Raw genomic sequence first — 20,835 nt, forward strand, 5'->3', positions numbered from 1 at the left:
CATGTGTTAGAGTGAACGCGGCTCACATGCATGCACTTCTTGGGGACCAACATACTTGAACTTCAGAGCGAGACACTCACCAGGCCGGCCGCGCTGTAGCCTTGGTGGTCCTTTAGTGAAGAGTCCCAGCTATCAATAATCGCGTGGCCATATTTGGCAGTAATTGGCTAGTAAATGAGCAGTGTCAGCTGAAAGGGAGTTGAGAGGTCAGAAGTCCACAAGCTCTGAGGCAGGGGAGGTCTGAGTTTTGGCCCGTCATCCCCCCCCAGAGATGCTCAGTAGATTGAGATGAAATAGGGGACGGGAGGTGGCGGTGGAGGGGTTTCTCTCTCTTTTTTTTCTCGATTTCTTTCTGTGTGTAAAACGAAGCTTGTGGCTTAATTAGCAGTGACTTTCCCTGCCAAGGATCCACAGTAATTACCGACTAGGACCCTTCCATTTCTCATTGCATTTATCTTAGCAGTGTCTGTAGCTGCAGCTCATTCCCTGTCCAGCACTACAGGAACAAACTGTCATTGATAACTGCACCGTGTTCGTTGCCCCAACAATGTTTATGGCCGACATCTAATCACCAGTTTCCCTCCTGCTTATTACTGCTAAGTGAATTGTATGGAAGGAAATCGAATAAAAGGAATTCCTCTCTGCTGGACTTTAATTGTTTAAGTTTGAACTCTGATACAGCACTTATCTCCTGCTTTAGGTAATTTGAGTTCACTCATAAAAACTCACGGCTGTAAAGATAAAGCACCACACAGTGGAGTGGACGTAATCGCTGGAAGTGCATTTGTCCATCGGTCCAGATAGTTAGAGGCAGACAGCTGTGTTATCCAGCCAGTGAGCAGCATACAGTGGAGACGCAGTGTTCTGCATTTAATGCTAGAATGCCCAGTTAAATCAAACATAACAAGAGACTGGGGTGCCAGCTTTGCCTGGAAGAGATACCTGAACACTCTGTGGAAGAGCTTGACCTTTTGCGAGGTATTGGAGAGGCTGGTTACAGGCTGCGGGTGTGACAAGAGTGGTGTAATGATCTGCTTGTTCTGGTGAGGGCCCCACCAGTGTTTTCACATCAGGAGCCAATTTAAAGGTCCTTTGTTTTGCTCTCCAACTTTGAGGGCATGCCACATGGCTTCAAAGTTCATGTCAATACAGCTCATCGTTCTCTTTAAGACAAGGGACATAAACAAATATGGGTTCAAATGGTGAACACACTTAATCACGAGCATGTTTTTCACAAATGGCTGCAAAGCAAGGGTTACGTTCAAATAACTTGATCAAAAGTAATTTGGAAACTACTGTCTTCAATCCAAATTTGCACTATTAAAAACAGGAAAAGCACCCTTTTTGTTATTAAGGTCCCAAGTGGCCACATCAGCTGCAGCTAATTTCAAACTATTTTTAAAAATCCCATTAAAAATTGTTGTGCACCAGTGTTGGAAATATATCCTTTTGGATTACATAGGAACAGAGGCACAGCCCAATTGGATATCAGGGCTCCTCTCCTATGAAAGAGAGTCTATTCACGGTGTGTGGATGTTTACTCCACTGCCATCGTCGAGTAAATGCTCATTAATTTTATCCCTTCGTGGCAAAATCATTTCTAGGAGAGGCAATTCAGCCTCCTGTTCCTTTCAATTCACCGCTCCCGTCAATCAAGCCCTCCTGCAGTATCCTGCAAAATGGAGGTGTTATATTCCTGCAATTATCATGTCATATACTTGAAAATGTAAATGAACGTGTGTGTAAAATTAAATTTATGGGTTGTCAGTGAAGAATAAGAACCAGGAGAGCAATTACTTATCTGCTTTCATCTTGGAGCCTCTGATACGTCAAGCAGAAAAGCATGCAGTTAAATGCTGGAATTAGCATTGTGCTGCACTTCACAATGGACCTGGGCCAGTGCCTTTTCTCCCTTCTCTTTCTTCTTCCTGCCTTTTCTCCCCTTGTCTTCCCCTCTTTTTGTTTGGAACAGTGGTGAAATGAAGATGATTATCACCCATTACATCTCTAAAAAGCTAATATAAGTGTAAGAGTAACTTCCCAATTTCATAACCTGTTTGTTTGCTATTTTGCTATTTTTCTGCTGTTCTTTGTTAAAGTCTGTATCTGACTGCGAATGCCTGTATTTCATCACTTACAAGCATTTGAAGAACAATGCAGAATTTCTATTTAATTCCACTTTACATATGCATGCGCATACATTTGTATTAGATCCTACATGTTTAAGCCTGCATCCCTTTTGTGAACCAAAACATCTTTTAGCCAGCATCCAATTAATAGTCTTAATGAGTGCATCACTCATGTTGTTTCTCAGCTGCACTCGTCCCATTGTCATGGCATCCAACACAAAACCAGGAGTGACTGCGGGGGTAATTACTTACCTAGCAAATGTACCTTTAAGGGTTAATAACATTGAAGGTGTAAGCACAGCATTTGCATAATTACACACGGACTGTTTAATTTGCAACTTTTGACGGCTTTTGTTCAGCACCTCGCTTATTGTGAATGCATTTTCTTTTTGCACTCTTGCATAGAGGAGTCCAGAGAAGAAAAGAGATGTACCACAACATCCTCCTCCTCCACCTCTCCCACCTTAGATGGAGTCCCTTCTCTCTAAGACCCTAATGAACAATGGAGGCAGGATTTGTTTGAATATGAATATGAATGTGCAGCGGGGCCGGCTGGAAGTTGACCTTCAGCTGTGATTTTCAGTTCATCAGGATTAGTCAAGGCGGGCGATCAGGAGCCACTAATGCATAATGACTTCTAAAATGAAAAATGTGTAGTGACCATGCAAATGTCTCGGCTAATCAAAGAGGGGGGAAAACCTGGGGTGGGGGGTGGGCGTTGAGGAGAGGAGAGCTAAACAAGGACGTGTCAAGGCCTGACAGAGAGAGAGGGAGAGGGAGAGAAAGAAGGAGCGAGGGAGGAGAGACATGCATGGAAAGTAATCAAGGCAGCTTGATTAGCTGGCGATGAGGACAGGGATGTCTTATTGGCCCCTTGACACGCCATATAGGCTAGCTACTGTCATGGCAGCTCTATGCCAGACACTGTCGCAATTAGCGTCCGTGAAGGTTTTACTACATGTTGATATTTTAATTGTGTTATAGTATCATAAAGGTTGTCAGTCAAGAATCTTTGTTGACAAGATACAACATTCGGCCCTAATACATGTTAAAACTCACTAGAAATATCAAACTATTTTGTGTCTTAGCTTGACTACATTACATTATAAAAGGCAGAACGGGAAGGAAGAGGTGATTTGAGTCATTTCAGTCAGTCCGTTGAAGTGTGTCAAGGTGAATCAACTGGTGCAATGTGTGGTTGCCTTGTGTTGGATACTAAATCATTCACTCATGTTGATTTTATTTTCCGTAACACTACTGAGAGGTAAACAGAATTGAACAGTTATTATTTTCTCTCTCCAAAAGTTGTTAAATTTTTAAGCAGCCACAAGAAGCCTAAACTCCATAATATGACTGTTAGCCCACACTCCCCTGTTGGAATGTGTGCATACTATCAAAGACCGAAGGGAAACATATCCTTTTTTCCATTGATCTGCTGCCTCAGAAGTCGCTTGTGCTTCTGTCTTTAGAAGAATTTGCCGGAAATACAGGATATGTATCTTTGTTTTGTTTTGGTGAACTGACAGCTTGTGTTTTAATAATTACCACCAAAAAGTGACATAAATCTTTCAAAATGGCATGTTGGCAGAGAGCAATAAACACTTGTGCTTTTGGCTGCTTGTGTGAAGATGTGAAACTTGAAAAACTTGTTCACTGGAAAAGAAATTTAGTAAGAAAAAAAAACAATAAACTCCGTACTACATTTCTCATCACACTTCCCTCCCTTCCAGCATAAAAAATGGCTTTGGATGAACCCCCAACCTCCCAGCTGCCACCTATTACATCTTGCTGATGTGTCCACTTCATCAGTGTAGTTTGAATCAACTTTATAGAGTTGTGCATTTTCACTGTGTTTCATAATAGCAGTACTGATAGGCATGCTAAAGTGGGGGAGTTCAAGGGTCCTGCTAATTAAGGTCTATGTCTATTTAAATCTCGCACTTTTCCCAGCGGGGTGGAGGCAGAGCAAAATAAGATGAGCAACACAAAGGCACAGCACCCATCTGTCCTTCAGCATCTCCTCTAGGCTGCCAAGCGTCGCGGCCATGGGAGGCCTGCTCTCCCTACCTCTCAGTCACCAATTACCACACTCCCAGTAGATCCATGCCAGTAGGCCTGACGCACGTCTCTAATGATCTATTTTTCCAACTTTCTCCTTTTTTAACTCGTCCCTCCATCCATTTCACTCCTGTGCTTTCATTGTTTACCCTTCTCTCTTCTCCTTTCTTAATTCTCACCCACTCTATTGCTCCTTTTCCACCCAATCCTGTCCATCGCCCGCACCCTTATGCCCGTTTCTTACTTTCCACAATCTCTCATCCTCCCTGTCCAGGTTCCAGTGTCAGTGGCCATGATGAGTCCCCAGGTGATAACGCCACAACAGATGCAGCAGATCCTCCAGCAGCAGGTCCTTTCCCCCCAGCAGCTCCAGGCCCTGCTCCAACAGCAGCAGGCTGTAATGCTGCAGCAGGTACGCACACACTCACGCTTAGATACACGCACCCTTAGACAAATATTTAGGCACAAACACTGCGGCGCATGCAGACACACGCACACCTAGATGCAAGCCGCACCCCATCAGCAGTTGTGTTGTAGATGCACACAAACTCATTGTGATCTAGATACACAGACACCACGGACACATGATTACCCACATCTGCAAACATATATACCTACACCCCCATTTGGCATGACTTTCTGGTTTGTGCAAACATACACGAAACACACACTTATACCCCAACACAATCCTGAGTCACTTCCGTGCTCCGGTGTATTGTAGCCACCAGCCGCTCATGCCAACTCACCGCAGTCCTGTGTCCTTGACACGCTTACCAAGAGGAATCTGAAATTGACGTACTTGTTTGTGTCACCTCTAATTAATCGTCTCCAGTGTGTCGCTGGTTCAATTCCCTGACAAGCATCCATCAGGGACTGAGAGAGTAGGGCACAGTTGGGTTGAGCACCAAAAGTTGAATGATAAGCGGTGGATGATGTAATATTTGGAATCAGCTTGAGAAAGCACACACTTGGCACAGTCTGGTGTCAGAGTTGAAATGCATTTCTCATTCATAGATTTGATTAAGGGTAAGAGAATGGTTTAATTAAAAATGTCATTCTGATTATTCCTCTTCATTAAGAGCCCTCAGACTCTAGATTTGGTTTCAGCACAATGCCATGCCTTTACATTACCCTTTTCACAGCAACTAAAGCCACTTTTTTGTTTACGTATTTTTTCTACACTTCAATAAGGATTATGTCTTAACAGAGCGAAGCACCTTAAGTGGAATTTGCTATACAGCACATTAAGTATCCATAATCCTAAATTGACAGGAATCACAAGGTCAAAACTTGTCCTCAGTCAGCAAAGAATGAACTTCTGTTATTGATTATGTATGTTCAAAACTTTTTTGCAATTGCTACAAGGGCAGCCATTCCTTTATGATATTAGTATCTGTGAAATAGTGTGGATATTTCTATGGTAGTTAGCAGAGAACTGGACCGTGCGCTCCATTGGCGTGCTTCATGGACTTCTCTTCCAGGCCAGAAAGCCATCTGAAGATAACATGAAATAAAACTAAAATCATTGTCTAAATATCTGTCACGGTATGTGTGTTAAAGGAATCAGTTCAATGTAGCGGACCTGTTCCAGAGAGGGTTTATTCTGTTTATTTCAGCCACTCCAAAGGAAGCCAGTGCACTGTGGCTGCCAAATGTGTAGTTAATATGATGAATTGTTGCCCCCTACAGTACTGTGGGACTATTAAAAGTCCATATGGAGAGGACTGTGAAAGACAGCTAGGATACAAATGCCAAAAGCAGTAGAACATTTTATTTATAATGTGCAACAGTTTCTCCATAACCAACATGTGAAGTACAGCTGGAGCAAGCAGGCAAGATTAAGACAAAATGTTTAGTTTATAAGAGATCTACGTACTTTGAGGGTTTTTGCAAGTAAATCCATAAGTTGCACATCTTTGAGCAACCCTGCTTCATAGCCTATGAATAATACAACATTATTTAAGTATCTGTATAAGATAATGTAAATGTGTACTTAGACAAATGAGTATTAATGTATCATCTTATTCTGTGTTTACAGCAACACCTGCAGGAGTTTTATAAGAAACAACAGGAGCAGCTTCATCTGCAGCTTCTCCAGCAGCAACACCCTGGCAAGCAGGTTAAAGAGGTACGGGCACCACATACACACACACACACACTCACACTTCCGATGAGATTAGTGAAATTAAAGTAAATCTATAAATCCATTCTCATTTTGTCAACCAAGAGCATACATTTGCCTTTGTCTGTTCACTTCAGATGAAGGATTTATTGATCTGTAATTGAAAAAAAATCAGCTGGTTAATTTGTTATTAGCGATTACCAACTTTACTTCAGTTCCAGCTGCCTTCACGCAGTATGGTAACCCGGGCACTGACTCCATTAATAAATTCTTTCAAGTGACGTACGCACAGTACGCATACACACACACTCACACATTCTCACTGATTTATAGAAAGAGAGACCAGAGACAAAGGGTCCTGGGTCCAACTCGTTAATGAACTGTTTCCGTAGGCGTACAAACACACACAAACACACGCACCACAGCTAAAGTTACAGCGCACAACTCTCATAAATCACAGTGACGGGCAGCCGGTCGACAGGCATGGCTCCGTCTCGTTCTCTTTAGCTATCAGAGAGGAGGAGATGAGCATGACAGCCTTAGCCACATTTGCGTAGCTGTGTTTGAGTGTCACACGGCACTGAACCCTGAGAGGCAGTCCAGGGCCACATCCAGGCAATACTGTACGTGTGGAGGCAGTTAAATTGATCAGAAAAAAAAGGCATCACATAAACACACACACACACACTCGTCTTTCTTTTCTCTCTCTCTCTCTATCTGTGTTGCACCTCTCAGTTTCTCCTCAAGCAGCCCATTATGCTGCCCCTACAGGAAGCCGCCACTGACCTCCCGGCGGCTTTGTTTCTGTTTGGATTTGCGAATAGAGTTTTTCAGGGGCCCCCGCCATCAAATATGGAATAGAAATTGCTCCCTTATTTCTCTTGAGGCGGGGGGGGCGCCCTCCATCACTCCATTATGCAGCCTGTTTTCCAGTGAGCGCATCACAAGTTTTACCCCCTCCTGTCCCTCCACATCCATGCTTTTCCAGGTCCAACATAATACAAACACACAGAAACACATGAGCGTGACATGCTGTATGCACATACACATGTATATGAACAGGAGAGGAGAGCGAAAACTGAAAAACTTTAAAAACTAATATATATGCGTCCCCTCTTTTGACAATACTGACTAGAAAGACTGAATATATTCCCTCAAATCTAATAGTGTGCACTTCTAGCCAATTATTACCTGAGTTGTGTGTTTCAAAATTAATTTAATATAGGCATTTATGACATTCCAGCTCAGATTCAAAGCTTTTGTGTCTCCCTAAAATTCACTGCCTCTCGGACTTGTTTTGCCGCGGTGACTGAGTTTGATGTTTTTCATTTTGTTGTTGTTTTTGTTGTTGTTTTGCACAGGGCTTACGCAATCGGCTGTCTGGCCCGGCGATAAACAACTCTGTGAGGCAGCAAGGAGAGCAGAGAGTAGGGACGGGGGGGGTGAAGCACTGTGCATGTGTGTTTGTGAGTTTGTGTGTGTGTGTGTGTGTGTGTGTGTGTTTGCACTTGTGTGTATGCATTCACACGCACGTGATGCTGTAAATCTCTCATTCTGCCAGCTCCCTCTGGCCACATAAGCTGTAACAGACCATCAGTGAAGGCGAGACAATTAACTATCAGGGGTGGTGGAGGGGGGTGGGTTGCGGGAAGGGGGATTATACCAGAGGCTTAGTATCATACACAATCACAAGCCACATACACTGACAGGCTTGAGAGCTGGTATATCAGAACAGCTTTGTGTCTGTGTATGTGCGCTCACAGACGTGAACACACTCAAAGAGAGGAGAAGGCATCAGCGCTGTGGTACAGCCCAAAAAACAGGAGGGAAGACTAAGTGAGCACAGACAGAGAGGGAGAGCGTGCAGAGAGACAGAAGAAGAGGCAGAGAGGTATAGCTAAGGTCACGGCAGAGGCGAGTGAGTGCAGACTCTCCACACACACTTACACACACAGCACAAACACCGCTCCGTCTTCTCTCCCCTCTCCCTCTCTCTCAGTTGTTAATTCGTCTGTAATTTCCTCTCCTCTCCTCTCCTCTCCTCTCCTCTCCTCTCCGCTCCTCTCTTGCTCCTCTCTTCCTCCTCCTCGTCCTCTCTATAGCAACAGCAGCAGCAGCAGCAGCAGCAGCAGCTGGCCGCCCAGCAGCTCGTCTTCCAGCAGCAGCTCCTGCAGATGCAGCAGCTCCAGCAACAGCAGCACCTGCTCAACATGCAGCGGCAGGGCCTGCTCTCGCTGCCCGGGCCCGCGCCCGGCCAAGCCGCCCTGCCTGGACAAACCCTGCCCCCACAAGGTAAGAGAAGGAGGAGAAGGGTGGAAGAGGAGGAGGAGGAGAAGGAGGTGAAGAGAGGAGAAGCAGTGTGAGGAACAAGGAGAAGGGGGAAATGTGTTAATCCTGAGCATGTGACTTGCAGTTGTGGTGGTCACATGCTTCCTGTGTTTTGTCTGCAGGTGTAAGTGTCTTCTCATGTCACTGTCATTGTCTCTTCCCGCTGTCAGATTTCCATCATACATCTCCAACCTTGTCTGTCCCACTCCTCTTCTGTCTTTCCATCCTGCCTGTCTTTGTTTTTCTCATTTGTATGCACCTGTGTCCCCCTGCGTTATCTCTAAGTATGTCTGTCTGTCTGCCTTCCCCTCATTGGTATGCTCTTCTGCCATCCACTTTGTCCCTAACTCTCCACATGATCATTTTGTTTAGTCTTCCATTCTTTCTTTTTCTGTCTTCTTGTCTGGCTGTGGCTTTCTTTTGTCTACCTCTGTTTCTCTCTCAGCTCTGCTCTGCCTATGTTTGTGTTTGTTGTTTTTCCATCTCTGTTTCTATTCCCCTGCTCCCCAACCTCCCCTCCTTCCTTCCTCGGTGGTTGTTGTTGTTGTTGTTGTTTACTGCCTTCACTGAGAGCCAGGGAGAGGAGAAAGAGAAGAAATAAAAGGACAGAGAGAGGGGAAAGCAGGCTCCATTTTCTCCTCCTGAGCCAAGTAAACACCTATGTTTGTTGTTTACCACCAAAATGGCGGAGACAGAAACAACACGCAAGGAGATGTTAGAGGGAAATCAAAGGAGTGAATTTTGCCTAATTAGTTGCCAAGCTTAAAAACAAGCAGTGGACAAAGCTCAGGTGGAACGCAAACACATTCACTGTAATCAATGTTTTATAGTTCTTCCTCATTGAAATCCCACGGATCTTTGAGACTGAGGACTACACAAGTGATCTTTTAAAAGGTTCAAATCAGTATCTAACTGGGTAGAGGAGAAGAACACACTTGTTTTTATTGATCGGCACAGTATGAGTTCAAACTCAGGTCTGCAGTGAAGCAGCACGGGATGATAGTCACTCACTGAGGGGAAGGCCTTGAGTCATGCAGTTTTATATAACTTTTCTGGCTGTTGGATAAAGTATGCAGAGTTTAAGCTTGAGCTCAGTACTATGTTTTGCATTTAGTTAAGCAGCCATATTGATACAGTATACTGTACTAAGTTTAACTGTCCCTTCTTCATCTTTCTTTCCCTCACCTCCTCCCTCCTCAACCCACTTTTGCTCTCCTTTCCCCTACTCTCCTACTCTCATCCCCATCTTTTCTTTTTTTGCTTTCTCCAGCAGGCCTCAGTCCCGCAGAGCTCCAGCAGTTGTGGAAGGACGTGACCGGAGGCGGCGGCCACGGCATGGAAGACAACGGCATCAAACACAGCAACAGTGGCACTGGCAGTGGCGGGGGTGGCGGTGGCGGCTTAGACCTCTCCACCAACAACTCTTCTTCAACTACCTCCTCCTCCAATCCCGCCAAAGCATCACCGCCCATCTCTCACCATTCCATTGCCAACGGACAGTCCCCCGTCCTGAACCACAGAAGAGAGAGGGAAAGGGAACGGGAAAGGGAGCGAGAGAGGTAAAAATAATTGAAATGTCACCCACCCACCTTTTTGATACACCAAGGAAATAAAAGCAGAGAATATGAAAAGTTTGCAGCAGCATGTTTTCTACCCGTCACACAAGCTTTTTTGTGCCATGATTCAGTGTAGGAACAAATCATAACTCCCATATAGAGTATTTGTCCTCGTTTAAAATAACAGCATTGTTACAACAGGGAAACATGATGTTTTGTTTATTTGTTCAATAGTTTATTAGTGTCTTGGTAATATTCAAAAAATAAGAAGCCTTGTTCTCCCAGGGGACCACGTGCGCCATTGAACGCACTTAGCTTGCATACAGATATCAAAAGCAGGGAGAGGAAGCCATGCAGGCAGGCGTACTTACAACAAGCCTCTCTGGCAGGCAAGACAAGGTAACCTCCTTGTACATTAAGTATTTAGTGTTTTCTCTCTTTTTTTTCCTCTTTTGAAAATTACCTTCCTTGCTTGCTTGTCATGTAAACAGAATATGTGATGCCTTGAGTGGCGTTTCCAGGATGTTTATCCTTGTGATGGCGTCTTTTATAAATGCACCCAGCACCAAAACACTGACTGTTCACATATCTGCCTATCTGGCCCATGCATTATTCAAAGGCTTTTCTTGGGCGATATTATAATAAGGACTTAGGGTAGCGGTGTGTGTGTCTGTGTGGATGCTCGGTAGAGACTCACACTGGAGGTGGAAGTGCTGTGTAATTGGTTTAAAGTAGATGCTATCTCTCCAGTACCACTAAAAGGAGGCTTGAAAAAGATACCTTCAGAAGGAAGACAGAGAGAAAGAAAGACTTAGGGAGGGAATGAGAAGAGAAGGAAGAAAAAAATACTTTTTTTATCTGCCTGTGTCCCAAGGGGTGTGTGGTGTCTCATAATGATCGAACAAGGAGTATTGTCAGGAGCACTGCTTACTAACATGCCACAGATCGATGTGGGGAAAGCCCCCTCTGTAAAATACAGTGTGAGCTCACACACACACACACACACACACACACACACACACACACACACAAATATATTCATGGCCCACACATATAGGCATGCATGCACATAGTCATCGACCACACATGCACAGGCATGAGATATAAGCAGACAAACACACACATACACTGTACGCAGCACACTTGCATTTTCTCACGCAGGCAAACGCACACACACCAGTGCCAAGCCTAAAGGTTAAACTGTCATCTTTAATAGGATGTGCTGTCTAGGCAGGGTCGTAACTTATTTGGGTGCCATTTGAAAAACGCCAGAGCACCCCTGCTCCCCTTGTCCTCAAAGAACATAAGTTACACAGAGTATTAATCTCCTGATGAAAATTATATGGCTGTCTGGATTTTTAATGTTTACTGGAAAGCGTCCACCCCTCCTCCCCCATAATAGCTTTACAAGAAGGGATGGTGGCTGTGGTGGAGACAAAGCTACGGCTCACTCTAGATTTCCATGGGGGGATGTTAGCTGGAGTCACACTTTAGTCTCCACTGTCTCTAAGTTAATGAAGTTGCATAGTATTTAGATGAGAGGAGAGGAGGTGAATATGTAGATATGGTAGCACACTGAATTAGTTTGAATCAGCCTCTGTCAAGATATTTGTATGTTTCTCTTGTACTCTGTCTATCCTATTTATTCTTTGTTAGTGAAGAATTCTACTGAACTGATCTGTTTTGACGCCTTTCTTGACAATTGTAACCTGACATGCACAGACCTCCTCAAACTTGATGCTACCATCCCCATCTGACCCCCTCCCCTCTCTTCTCTCTTTCAGTTCACTACATGAAGAAAGTGGAGGGACCCACCCCCTGTACGGCCACGGTGTGTGTAAGTGGCCCGGCTGTGAAAACATCTGTGAGGACTTCGGACAGTTTTTGAAGTAAGAGCACGCCCTGTGACATAGATGTTGCGCTGGAGATGATGCCTCCTCACCTCTCCCTGTTAACAGCATGTGGAATTGTGCACGTCTGTATGAGAAGCTAATATCTATTTTATTGTGAAACACACAAAAGTTACCCCTCTACACCACAGCACCTCCTCCTTTCTGTGGGTACAGAGGGGCCTAACAAAGAAAACATCACTGCCTTTCAAAGAGCACATTTTGACCTTCCAGACAGCCAGTTGACAGGGTTGAGCTCTAGCAGCACAGGATTCAAACCAACTCTGATCCATAACAAATCTCCTTCCCGGTGTGGAAGGGCCTGATAGGTTTGTGAAAAAGCGTCAAAAGCTAATGGCAACTCGCACGGCCGCACACTTACCTCCACAACAAAGGCCCCCATTCACTGTTGTCATGGTGCAGGCGCCAGAGCGAATGAACTCTTCATGCTCCATCAACAATTTAGTTAATTAGCTCATTTGTAATTGGCCGGCTTTGTTGCCTGGATGTTAGTGGGGGGACATCAAAGGAAGAAGGTGTTTGCAGCACTGCCGATTACAGGTTATCACATTGCCACTCACTGAGTCTCTCTCTCTCTCTCTCTCTCTCTCTCTCTCTCTCTCTCTCTCTCTCTCTCTCTCTCACTCTCTCACTATCACTCTTTTCCTGGCTCCCTGCTCTCACACAGAGAAGAAAAGAAAGGGAAAGCTTTAATTTGAATATTCTAATTAGATTTGTAATTAACTGTGAAATAACGATCTGGTGAGTGTTTTTCACGGGCTGTAAATGTCCATGTGAATTCGCATAAACTCTTGAAATCAGGACATTGTTCCGGCGTATTTTCCAAATTATGCATTTCTCTACAGTAGTGACGGTAATAAGTTGCAGAAAGCAAAAAAAAAAAAACTGATAGAAGAAACTAGTCCACCCATTTGGAGCTGCTGTAGGATTTAGGTCAGGCTTTTACTAATTCTACAGCAGCTTATGAATTAAAACTAAAAGGTATATCTCTGAAAAGAAATGACTCTAATAAACATAGTGTTTACATTGTGTCTTTGAAAGACACTTCCAGACATGGCATTAAGCTGGATTTTCACACACATTCAACACATACAATACACTCAAAGGAACCATAATTGACAGCGATGGATTTAAATGAATCAGAGGTGAATATATATGACAACTATAGCCTGGCAAGTGTGTTTGCTTATCCCCTGTGGAATATGTGCCACATACACGTCAATGTCATTATCCATTTGTCAGCAGAGGACATACTGTAGCACATTCGTAGGCATCACCTTGTATAATTTTACAAGCCATGCTTATGAAAAGCCAGTTTGCTGCATGCAGTGCGTTGTCCAGGCCGGACTACATGTTCACTAGTCCAGGTAGAAGAGTTTGCCTTGCAGCTTGGGAACAAATGTGTGTGTGAGAAGGCAAGCATGTATCGGATTAGCAGGCTTTTGTGATATCTTGTCCTATCACCTCAGTACACTTACTTAAAGAAGACATCAGCCTATCCCTCTGCACTGTACGCTCTGTTCACATGCAAACAAAACCTAAGTCTGTGTGCTCTAAGGATACTGTGTCTAGGTAGCTTAGCTGGTTATTTAGGTGAGGGGCAGAGATGCACTGCATAAAGCCATGTGCCTGCGAATCCAGTAAGCTGGCAAGCCAATGCAAAAGGATGCGTGGTTGTAAAGACAAACTGAGAGCGCGAGAAGACCGACAGGGAGAAAACAGTTAGCTTTTAAACTTGAAAGCGAGAACACAGGTTGGCAGATGGTTTTGTAAGAACGCTTGCCAGAACATTGGCTGCTACAAAACAGAACAGTGTCTTGGTTCAGCCCCCCACCCCTTTTACACATCCCTGCAAGTCAGAGGCTGGCTCCATACTGTAACCCAGCCAGCACATGAAAACAGGCACCAACAAAGAAGGCAGACTCGTCATCAGAACAAAGATGGCTGCTCGGTGGCGTGCCTTGGAGCAGTGATTGTCGGTGTCAGAGGGAGTCCTTTTATGTTTCCGGAGATGCCAGTCGGCTGCACACACACACGACATGCACATGCACACACACACAGGCACAGTTTAAACGGGGTTACATAAAGCGGGTGTCAGATTTAGATGACAGTTTAGATGTTGGTAGTTGGGTGTGGGTTGCGTGTGCGAGGAGGAGAGGAGAAGGCGTGGGGGGCCCAAGTCAAGCTGGCGTCTCACAGCTCGCTGTAGGAGCTCAGCTCAGCGGCAGTGACACGTTTAGTCATCTATTGTTTTGTTGCATGAAGAAACTTGTCAAGATCAGCATTTAATAGCTCTTCAGTGTGCTTTTAAGTGTTCTCACCTGGAAAAGGTAGCCGCGAGGTGGCTGGCACCCTGAATTAGCTCTCTGAAGTTCAAAATGAAATCATATTGCTGGGAATGTTTCTTGAGTGGTGGGTGTTGGGGTTTGTGTGTGTGTGTGTGTGTGTGTGTATTTGTGTTAGTTACACGAGAAAGAGAGAGGGAGAAACATTAATGCTAATAGTGCATGTGCTGGAGCTATTTTTGTGGTAAACCAAAAAATAGAAAACGCAATTAATGCTTGAACATTTAGCACTTCATATATATCATTTGTTTTTCTGTGTAAGGCCATATTTGTCTGTATAGAACCTCCTTCTTACTTACTGCAGTTTTTGTATAAACCACTACACTAACTGATGTAAATCACTCCTGATTTCACGCTTCTCTCAGCTTTAAAAAAAGAAAACTTGATTATCATATCCAGTTTGATACATACATATATTGTCACCCCTGCTTTGGCCTTTCACCCCCGTACATCAATGTCCTCCCACCTCAATAAGATACAGTTTTTCTACACATAAACATACTTGCTCTCACACACACGCACACACACGTGCACACTCACACACATACTTAACTCCTTCCACTCTCTGTCATCACTCTACTCCCCTTATTACTGGCAGGAAGGCAGGCTCCATGTTAAAATGGCAAGCTCAGCCGCTAACCTGAACGCTGGTGTCTGTAACCCACTGCTAATTAAACCCACAAGGCAGCAGCCAAGTGTCTTCTTCTCTGCGTAACGCACACACACACACACACACACACACACACACACACACACACACACACACACACACACACACTGTGGAGGCAGGCAGGCCCCTGGCCCCTGGATAGCTGAGCTCCCCTCCACATGTCTGCTGCACTGTGACAAGACCTTTAAAACGGAGGGCATTACTTATGCACCACCACCATGGGGAGAGAATGTGTGTGTGTGTGTGTGTGTGTGTGTGTGTTTATATACATATATACGTGTATGCTTGCGTATATGTGCTTGTTTATGAATGTTAGTGGGTGCAGTGTGTGTGTCTGTGTGTGTAGTTGCGTATGGCTGTGTCTATGCTTTTTCGTGTGTACATTAGTTTGGTGTGTGTTTGTGTGCCACGTGTAGACAGTTACGGGGCCTAACTTGCTGTTCTCTGCTGGGCCTTTGTAGCCCCTGATAATACACACAGACAATTAGCAGAAGTATATCATCCAGATATGCTAGCTTGAATAGATTTATTATTGGGCCCTTAGTGGACGTTGATGGCCTATACATATTCATACACACAGCTGTGGGGGAAAACCTTTGAGGTGTTTTGTTCCCTTCTCTTTAAGAGAAGAGAGAAACTGCAGCGTCCAATAAAAAAATATGTCTTTATCTGGGGGCTGAAAAACAACGGCTCTCCCTCCCCCTCATCCTCTATTTATCAGTCTCTTTAGTCGCTGTTATTTGCTCTGATTTCTCTACCTGTGCTACATCTCTCAATCTCCATCTTTTCTTCCCTGTTCTCTCAAGGCCTTCATCACATGAACAATTCCCTCTTCAAGGCAGAAATCAATGTTCCTCTAAAACGAGGCATGAACAGTAAACATAAACAGTAGCCAGCCAGGCCTGACAGTGAGACACGTATCCTCCACCTCTAGGTTAAAAAGATTACGCCTGGATTTTACAGTTAGGATGAGTCTCTCTGACTCTTCTTTTTTCTGTTTATATTTTATTTTTACATGATCACCAACAAATTATTTAGATTTGTTTATGATTATAGGCAACCAAAAGGCAGCAAAGATCAGAGCTACAGTGTAATAACAATTTTCTTATGAGCATAGAAGGCTCGGAGGGAGATGAAATAAGATTTTTATGTAATTAGAAAGGACAGTTTATAGCTCAAAGAAGAGAGAAACACAAAGTACTTCTTTGCCCACATTTCACTAAATAAGGTGTCTTTCATTATTGTTTTCTGTCTGTCTAGCTGTGTTTCCCCCCCTCCTCCTTTTTTTGCCTTTGTGTGGCATTATTAATGCACAGTAGGACATGCTGCCATTTGAATATTTCATAAATGCATGTAGTAATCTGCCTGTAATCACCTTGCTAACTGGCCAGCAGTGGAAGGTGTGTGCGTGTAGGAAAATAACTGGCTGGAGGGCTGTCGAGAGGCCTTTGCACAATCACACACACACATTGACAAAATAACATAAAAACAAGCTGCTTGTCATTGAGAGGCAAACTTAATAAAGATTTTCCTCCTCTCCTCTCTTTTTTTTTTTTTTTTGTAATGAGGTATCTTCAGGGACAGCGAGCAGGCGGCTCTGTGCTTTTGAAGCAGCTGTAATTCATGACACACGCCATACATCAAGTGCATAAGATAGCATTATGGGCAGTGAAATGAAAAGGGTATTTGCAACATTAGTTCCCTCATCCTGCAAGGGACGTGATTAAATGATTAATGTAATGCCCCCTTTTTGCATGCGCATTCTGAAACAGCAATTAGGCACAGGGCTAGAGAAATCCACTAGTTTGTCCCTCCCCTCTCCGCCGCCATCCCTCATCCATCCCACTCTCATTCCTGATTTATAATGAAACATTTCTGAACATTAGACCTGAAATGGTTACAAAAAGTATAAGCAGGGATGAGATGGAATGATTTTAAATGTGTGCAGTGTAATTGAAAGGTACAGAGCTATTGTGATTACAAATGTTCTATTCAGCTTTTGATTGGCAGGCCAAGAGAAGCCGGCTCAATGAGTTCTTGTTTTGCACATTGCAGATAAACAAGAAGTGAGGGGTTTGGGGAAGAGAATAGAGGAATATGTGGTGGGAGTGTGCAGTTCTGCGTGTTTGTGTATCAGTGTGTGTGCTTTTTGTGTGCCAATCAGTGTTTATGCGAGTTCATGATAATGCAAGCGTGTGTGTGTGTGTGTGTGTGTGTGTGTGTGTGTGTGTGTTCTTAGATAAAGTGAAAGCCACAGAGAGAGAGAGATTTTGTACTCCCTCTAATGCACTGGAGGCAGCGCTGTAAATGATCATTGAAGGGTCTGCAAGCTAACCTATAATTACTGGAGATAAAGTGGCAGCTCTGGCATTTCATAAGCATGCCTCCTCAAAGCTTGCTTTGTGAGTTTGTCACCAATGATCATTTAGATAGAGGCTCATTACCCAGCATCACAACACTTTAGAAACCCCTTTTCGCCCCATATTTGTGTGTATGTGTGTCTCTCTGCATATGTGTGCTTTACCAGGAATAAAGGTCTGTCTTAATGGTGAGGCTCTTTTGTGTCCTACAGACGAAATCCAATCAAGACAAAAACCCTCATTGACTGTTATGGCTGTCTGGCTGCCTTTTTCTTCTAATGAGGCGAACACACCAGATACATTTAATATGTCTGCCGCCAGATAATGCACCTTCAGTCGAAGAGCTGCTTTTGTGTGTCAAATGTTGCTGGTGTTAAATTGTGTGTATTGTTTTCGGTAAACGAAGGAGACAAAGCCGTTCTGCTGGGCTAGCATCTTTTATTCTCTGTAGAAAGCAGCGCTCAGGGTGGCACTGAAGTTAGCCATCTAAACTGACGTAGGCCTATTGTCATGTTAAACATAGCACCACACACCGTCATGTTACTTCTAATTACCTCATTTCAGAGTGGAACAATGGTTCCTAACAGGATCCTATAGATAATTGTCCCAGTATAGAAATATTATCATTAAAACAAACCAGTGGTGAAGTTGATACTGTAATTATCATCCTCCATAATTTTGATCATGGTGAAAATGAATATAATTTCCTGCCTCCTTCTAGCTTTGACATATTTTATAGATTTTTAAAGTTGGTGTGTAACAATCTCTCTCTCTGTCTTTTTGTCCGTCTGTCCCTCCCTCTACCTCCAGGCACCTAAACAGTGAACATGCCCTTGATGATCGGAGCACAGCCCAGTGTAGAGTCCAAATGCAAGTCGTACAGCAGCTAGAAATACAAGTAAGTTTTCTTTCACGTAATAAAGAGCAAAAACACACGTATATGTATTGTTACATTTTTACCATTGTCACAATTTAATATAGTGAACTCGTTTCTCATTTAACTCACTAATCATCTAGTCAAAACTTTATTTTGTGAAAGTTGTGCGAGCGAGAGAAAGGCCATACTGTGGTCCGCTTAATACTTCCAGACAAGCAGGACCTGCTGAATTCAACAAAGCCACTAAACAAAGGAATCCTCAGGCCTTACAACGAAAGCCATTATGGCTGTTTTAATTGAATTAAGCGTGTGCTTTATTTTCTCTGCTTTCTTTTTTTTTTCTCTCTTTTTCTTTCCAATTAATAGCAAGCGCATCTCTCCCGGTCTGCTGTGTTAATTAACTGCACTTTGCACCTGAAGAAAGCTCAAAAGGAGGGAACTATTTTCAGTAGGTGGAGCGTGACCTTATTAAGAAGTCATGCTGGCTAGATAATGAGAGCGCTGATTGAGCGACATTATTACTCAGCACTGCCGACAACCGCTCCTCTTCCTTTAGAAACAAATAGATATGTATGTTCAAACAAAGTGCCATCTGGAAATATTCAGTCTTCCAGTTGAAACAAGGCCTTCAATCTTTGCATAGCAGCATATTTTGGGTTCTTCTCTCTATTATTAAAATGGATCAGTATGTTAGGAATAAGATGGCAAAAGTGTAAGGTGTACATTATAAAAAGAAGCAAGTGGAGCATCTCTCCCTCCCTTGCCTTCTCTCTACTGGAGTCTTGAGGCCTGTGTTGAAGCCAAGCATTTCCTCCTGTACACCGTTATTTCCTGGTCCGATAAACAGTTTGTATTTAATTGTTAGGCATCTGGGGAGGTCTTAAAAGTAAATACATTCCATTGACATGTACAGAAAAAAAATGAATAAAGCAATTCTTTTCTATTTGATTATATTTCATTTTCTGTGTTGTTTTTCATTGAAACACAAAGCTATTGAAGCTTTACAGTGTGACCAATTACAGTGGTGCACTTGTGTTGTCTGTCCTGTCTCTTCTCTTTTCTTTCATTCCTAACTCCCACCATTCCACTCTTCCTCTTTTTTTTCCACGAGAGCCGTCACTAGTAATGAGGCCCAGTTCTGTGTGTGTGTGTAAGTGTGTAAGTGTGCGCGCACGCCTACTTGCTTGTCTGTTTCTCTGTGTGTTTGGTGCTTGTGTGTGTATATTAAGGGCGTAAGGGTGGGGGCCTGAGCCTTTCACATGGTCTAGTCCCTGTCACTCCCTGCGAATTAGATTGATGATAGGCGATGGCTGGGGCCACTAACTGGACCGGGGAGGCGGGGCCACCTGGCACCCTGTTTGGAAGACCCCTTCACCTCTCAGCAGCTGCTGGCTGCGCTCCATCCCCCTAACAGTGTCCACAGGACTTTGAGCAGACACTCAGGACCACCTAATTTATGGCCCAACTAGCTTGTTACTGTCAGAGTCTTGCTGACCTAAATTTCGCTATTGACAAAAAGATGAAATGCTATTTGTTTTGCCTGACCTGTCTGCACCCTCTCCCCTCTCCTTCCCACAGCCTCTCGTATATTCTCTTTACATCACCAGCAGTTTGGTTTATATCAAACCTTTTCTCTTTCTTTCTTTCTTTCTTTCTTTCTTTCTTTCTTCTCTCTCCACCACCCCAAATCGTATGTCTCGTATTCTTTATTCTCATTCTTTTGTCTACTCCTCTCCTCTCCTCCACTCTAATCTACTCTAATGTACTCTCTTCTTCTTCTTCTCTCTTAACAGCTTTCTAAAGAACGTGAGCGTCTTCAGGCGATGATGGCCCACTTGCACATGCGGCCCTCGGAACCCAAGTCATCTCCCAAACCAGTGAGTGCATATTGCTCTGGCTACCGTAAACAAGCTTGGCTATGAATGAGCCCCCACACACACACACAAAATGAACAGTTTAACCACCTGGCAGTTGTGGCGAGTGAGTGACAGATGATGAAAAGGGGGGAATGGGATTTGTAATATTGAGTTGCATCTGCTTCTTATCAGGTACTGTGAGCCATGAGAGGACAATAGAGTTTGGAAAGTGTATTAGATGGCAGAACGGTGGAGTCCTTGGCTAAAGCGCAGGGTCATTTCTTTTGTGATAGATATAATAGCCAAAACAACCTGTTGGCTGCTGATGACTGTTTGGCTCCGTGGCCACAGTAGCACTCAAAAGTGGAATGAGAGAGGAGAAGATATGTCATTTTAACAACAAACACCTGAAAATTACAGTTGAGTGGTGAAGATGGCGCGATGTTGTCATAAATACCCACAGTGCTGCTGAAATTGGTTACAGGGAAAAAAATCCAAAATTGTGAAAGGGGTCATTGAAGCAGGAAAATGATGTCATTTTCTTTCTCTTGCCTTTTACTTTTAGATTCAATGATTATAAATGCATTTCTCCCCACCACTATTTGAATTTAATATTAAGATGAT

At 43.7% G+C, this 20,835-nt stretch overlaps 1 protein-coding gene across 17 annotated transcripts in view; it reads left to right on the forward strand.

The window, feature by feature from the left end:
• foxp2 (forkhead box P2) overlaps window positions 1-20,835 on the forward strand; it is a 104,371-nt gene that overhangs the window by 65,456 nt on the left and 18,080 nt on the right. For 9 of the 17 annotated variants that reach the window (XM_051392135.1, XM_051392137.1, XM_051392131.1 and 6 more), the window contains 8 exons: window positions 4,462-4,599; window positions 6,226-6,315; window positions 7,671-7,736; window positions 8,412-8,601; window positions 9,908-10,196; window positions 11,978-12,082; window positions 18,289-18,376; window positions 20,149-20,232. In XM_051392135.1, the coding sequence (XP_051248095.1) occupies window positions 4,462-4,599; window positions 6,226-6,315; window positions 7,671-7,736; window positions 8,412-8,601; window positions 9,908-10,196; window positions 11,978-12,082; window positions 18,289-18,376; window positions 20,149-20,232 (1,050 nt within the window). The remainder of the gene's footprint in view (window positions 1-4,461; window positions 4,600-6,225; window positions 6,316-7,670; window positions 7,737-8,411; window positions 8,602-9,907; window positions 10,197-11,977; window positions 12,083-18,288; window positions 18,377-20,148; window positions 20,233-20,835) is intronic. The other 8 variants (XM_051392139.1, XM_051392141.1, XM_051392146.1 and 5 more) reach the window with 3 other exon arrangements.

Source organism: Dicentrarchus labrax, unplaced genomic scaffold, assembly GCF_905237075.1.
Source record: "Dicentrarchus labrax unplaced genomic scaffold, dlabrax2021, whole genome shotgun sequence".
Taxonomy (NCBI): Eukaryota; Metazoa; Chordata; class Actinopteri; family Moronidae; genus Dicentrarchus; species Dicentrarchus labrax.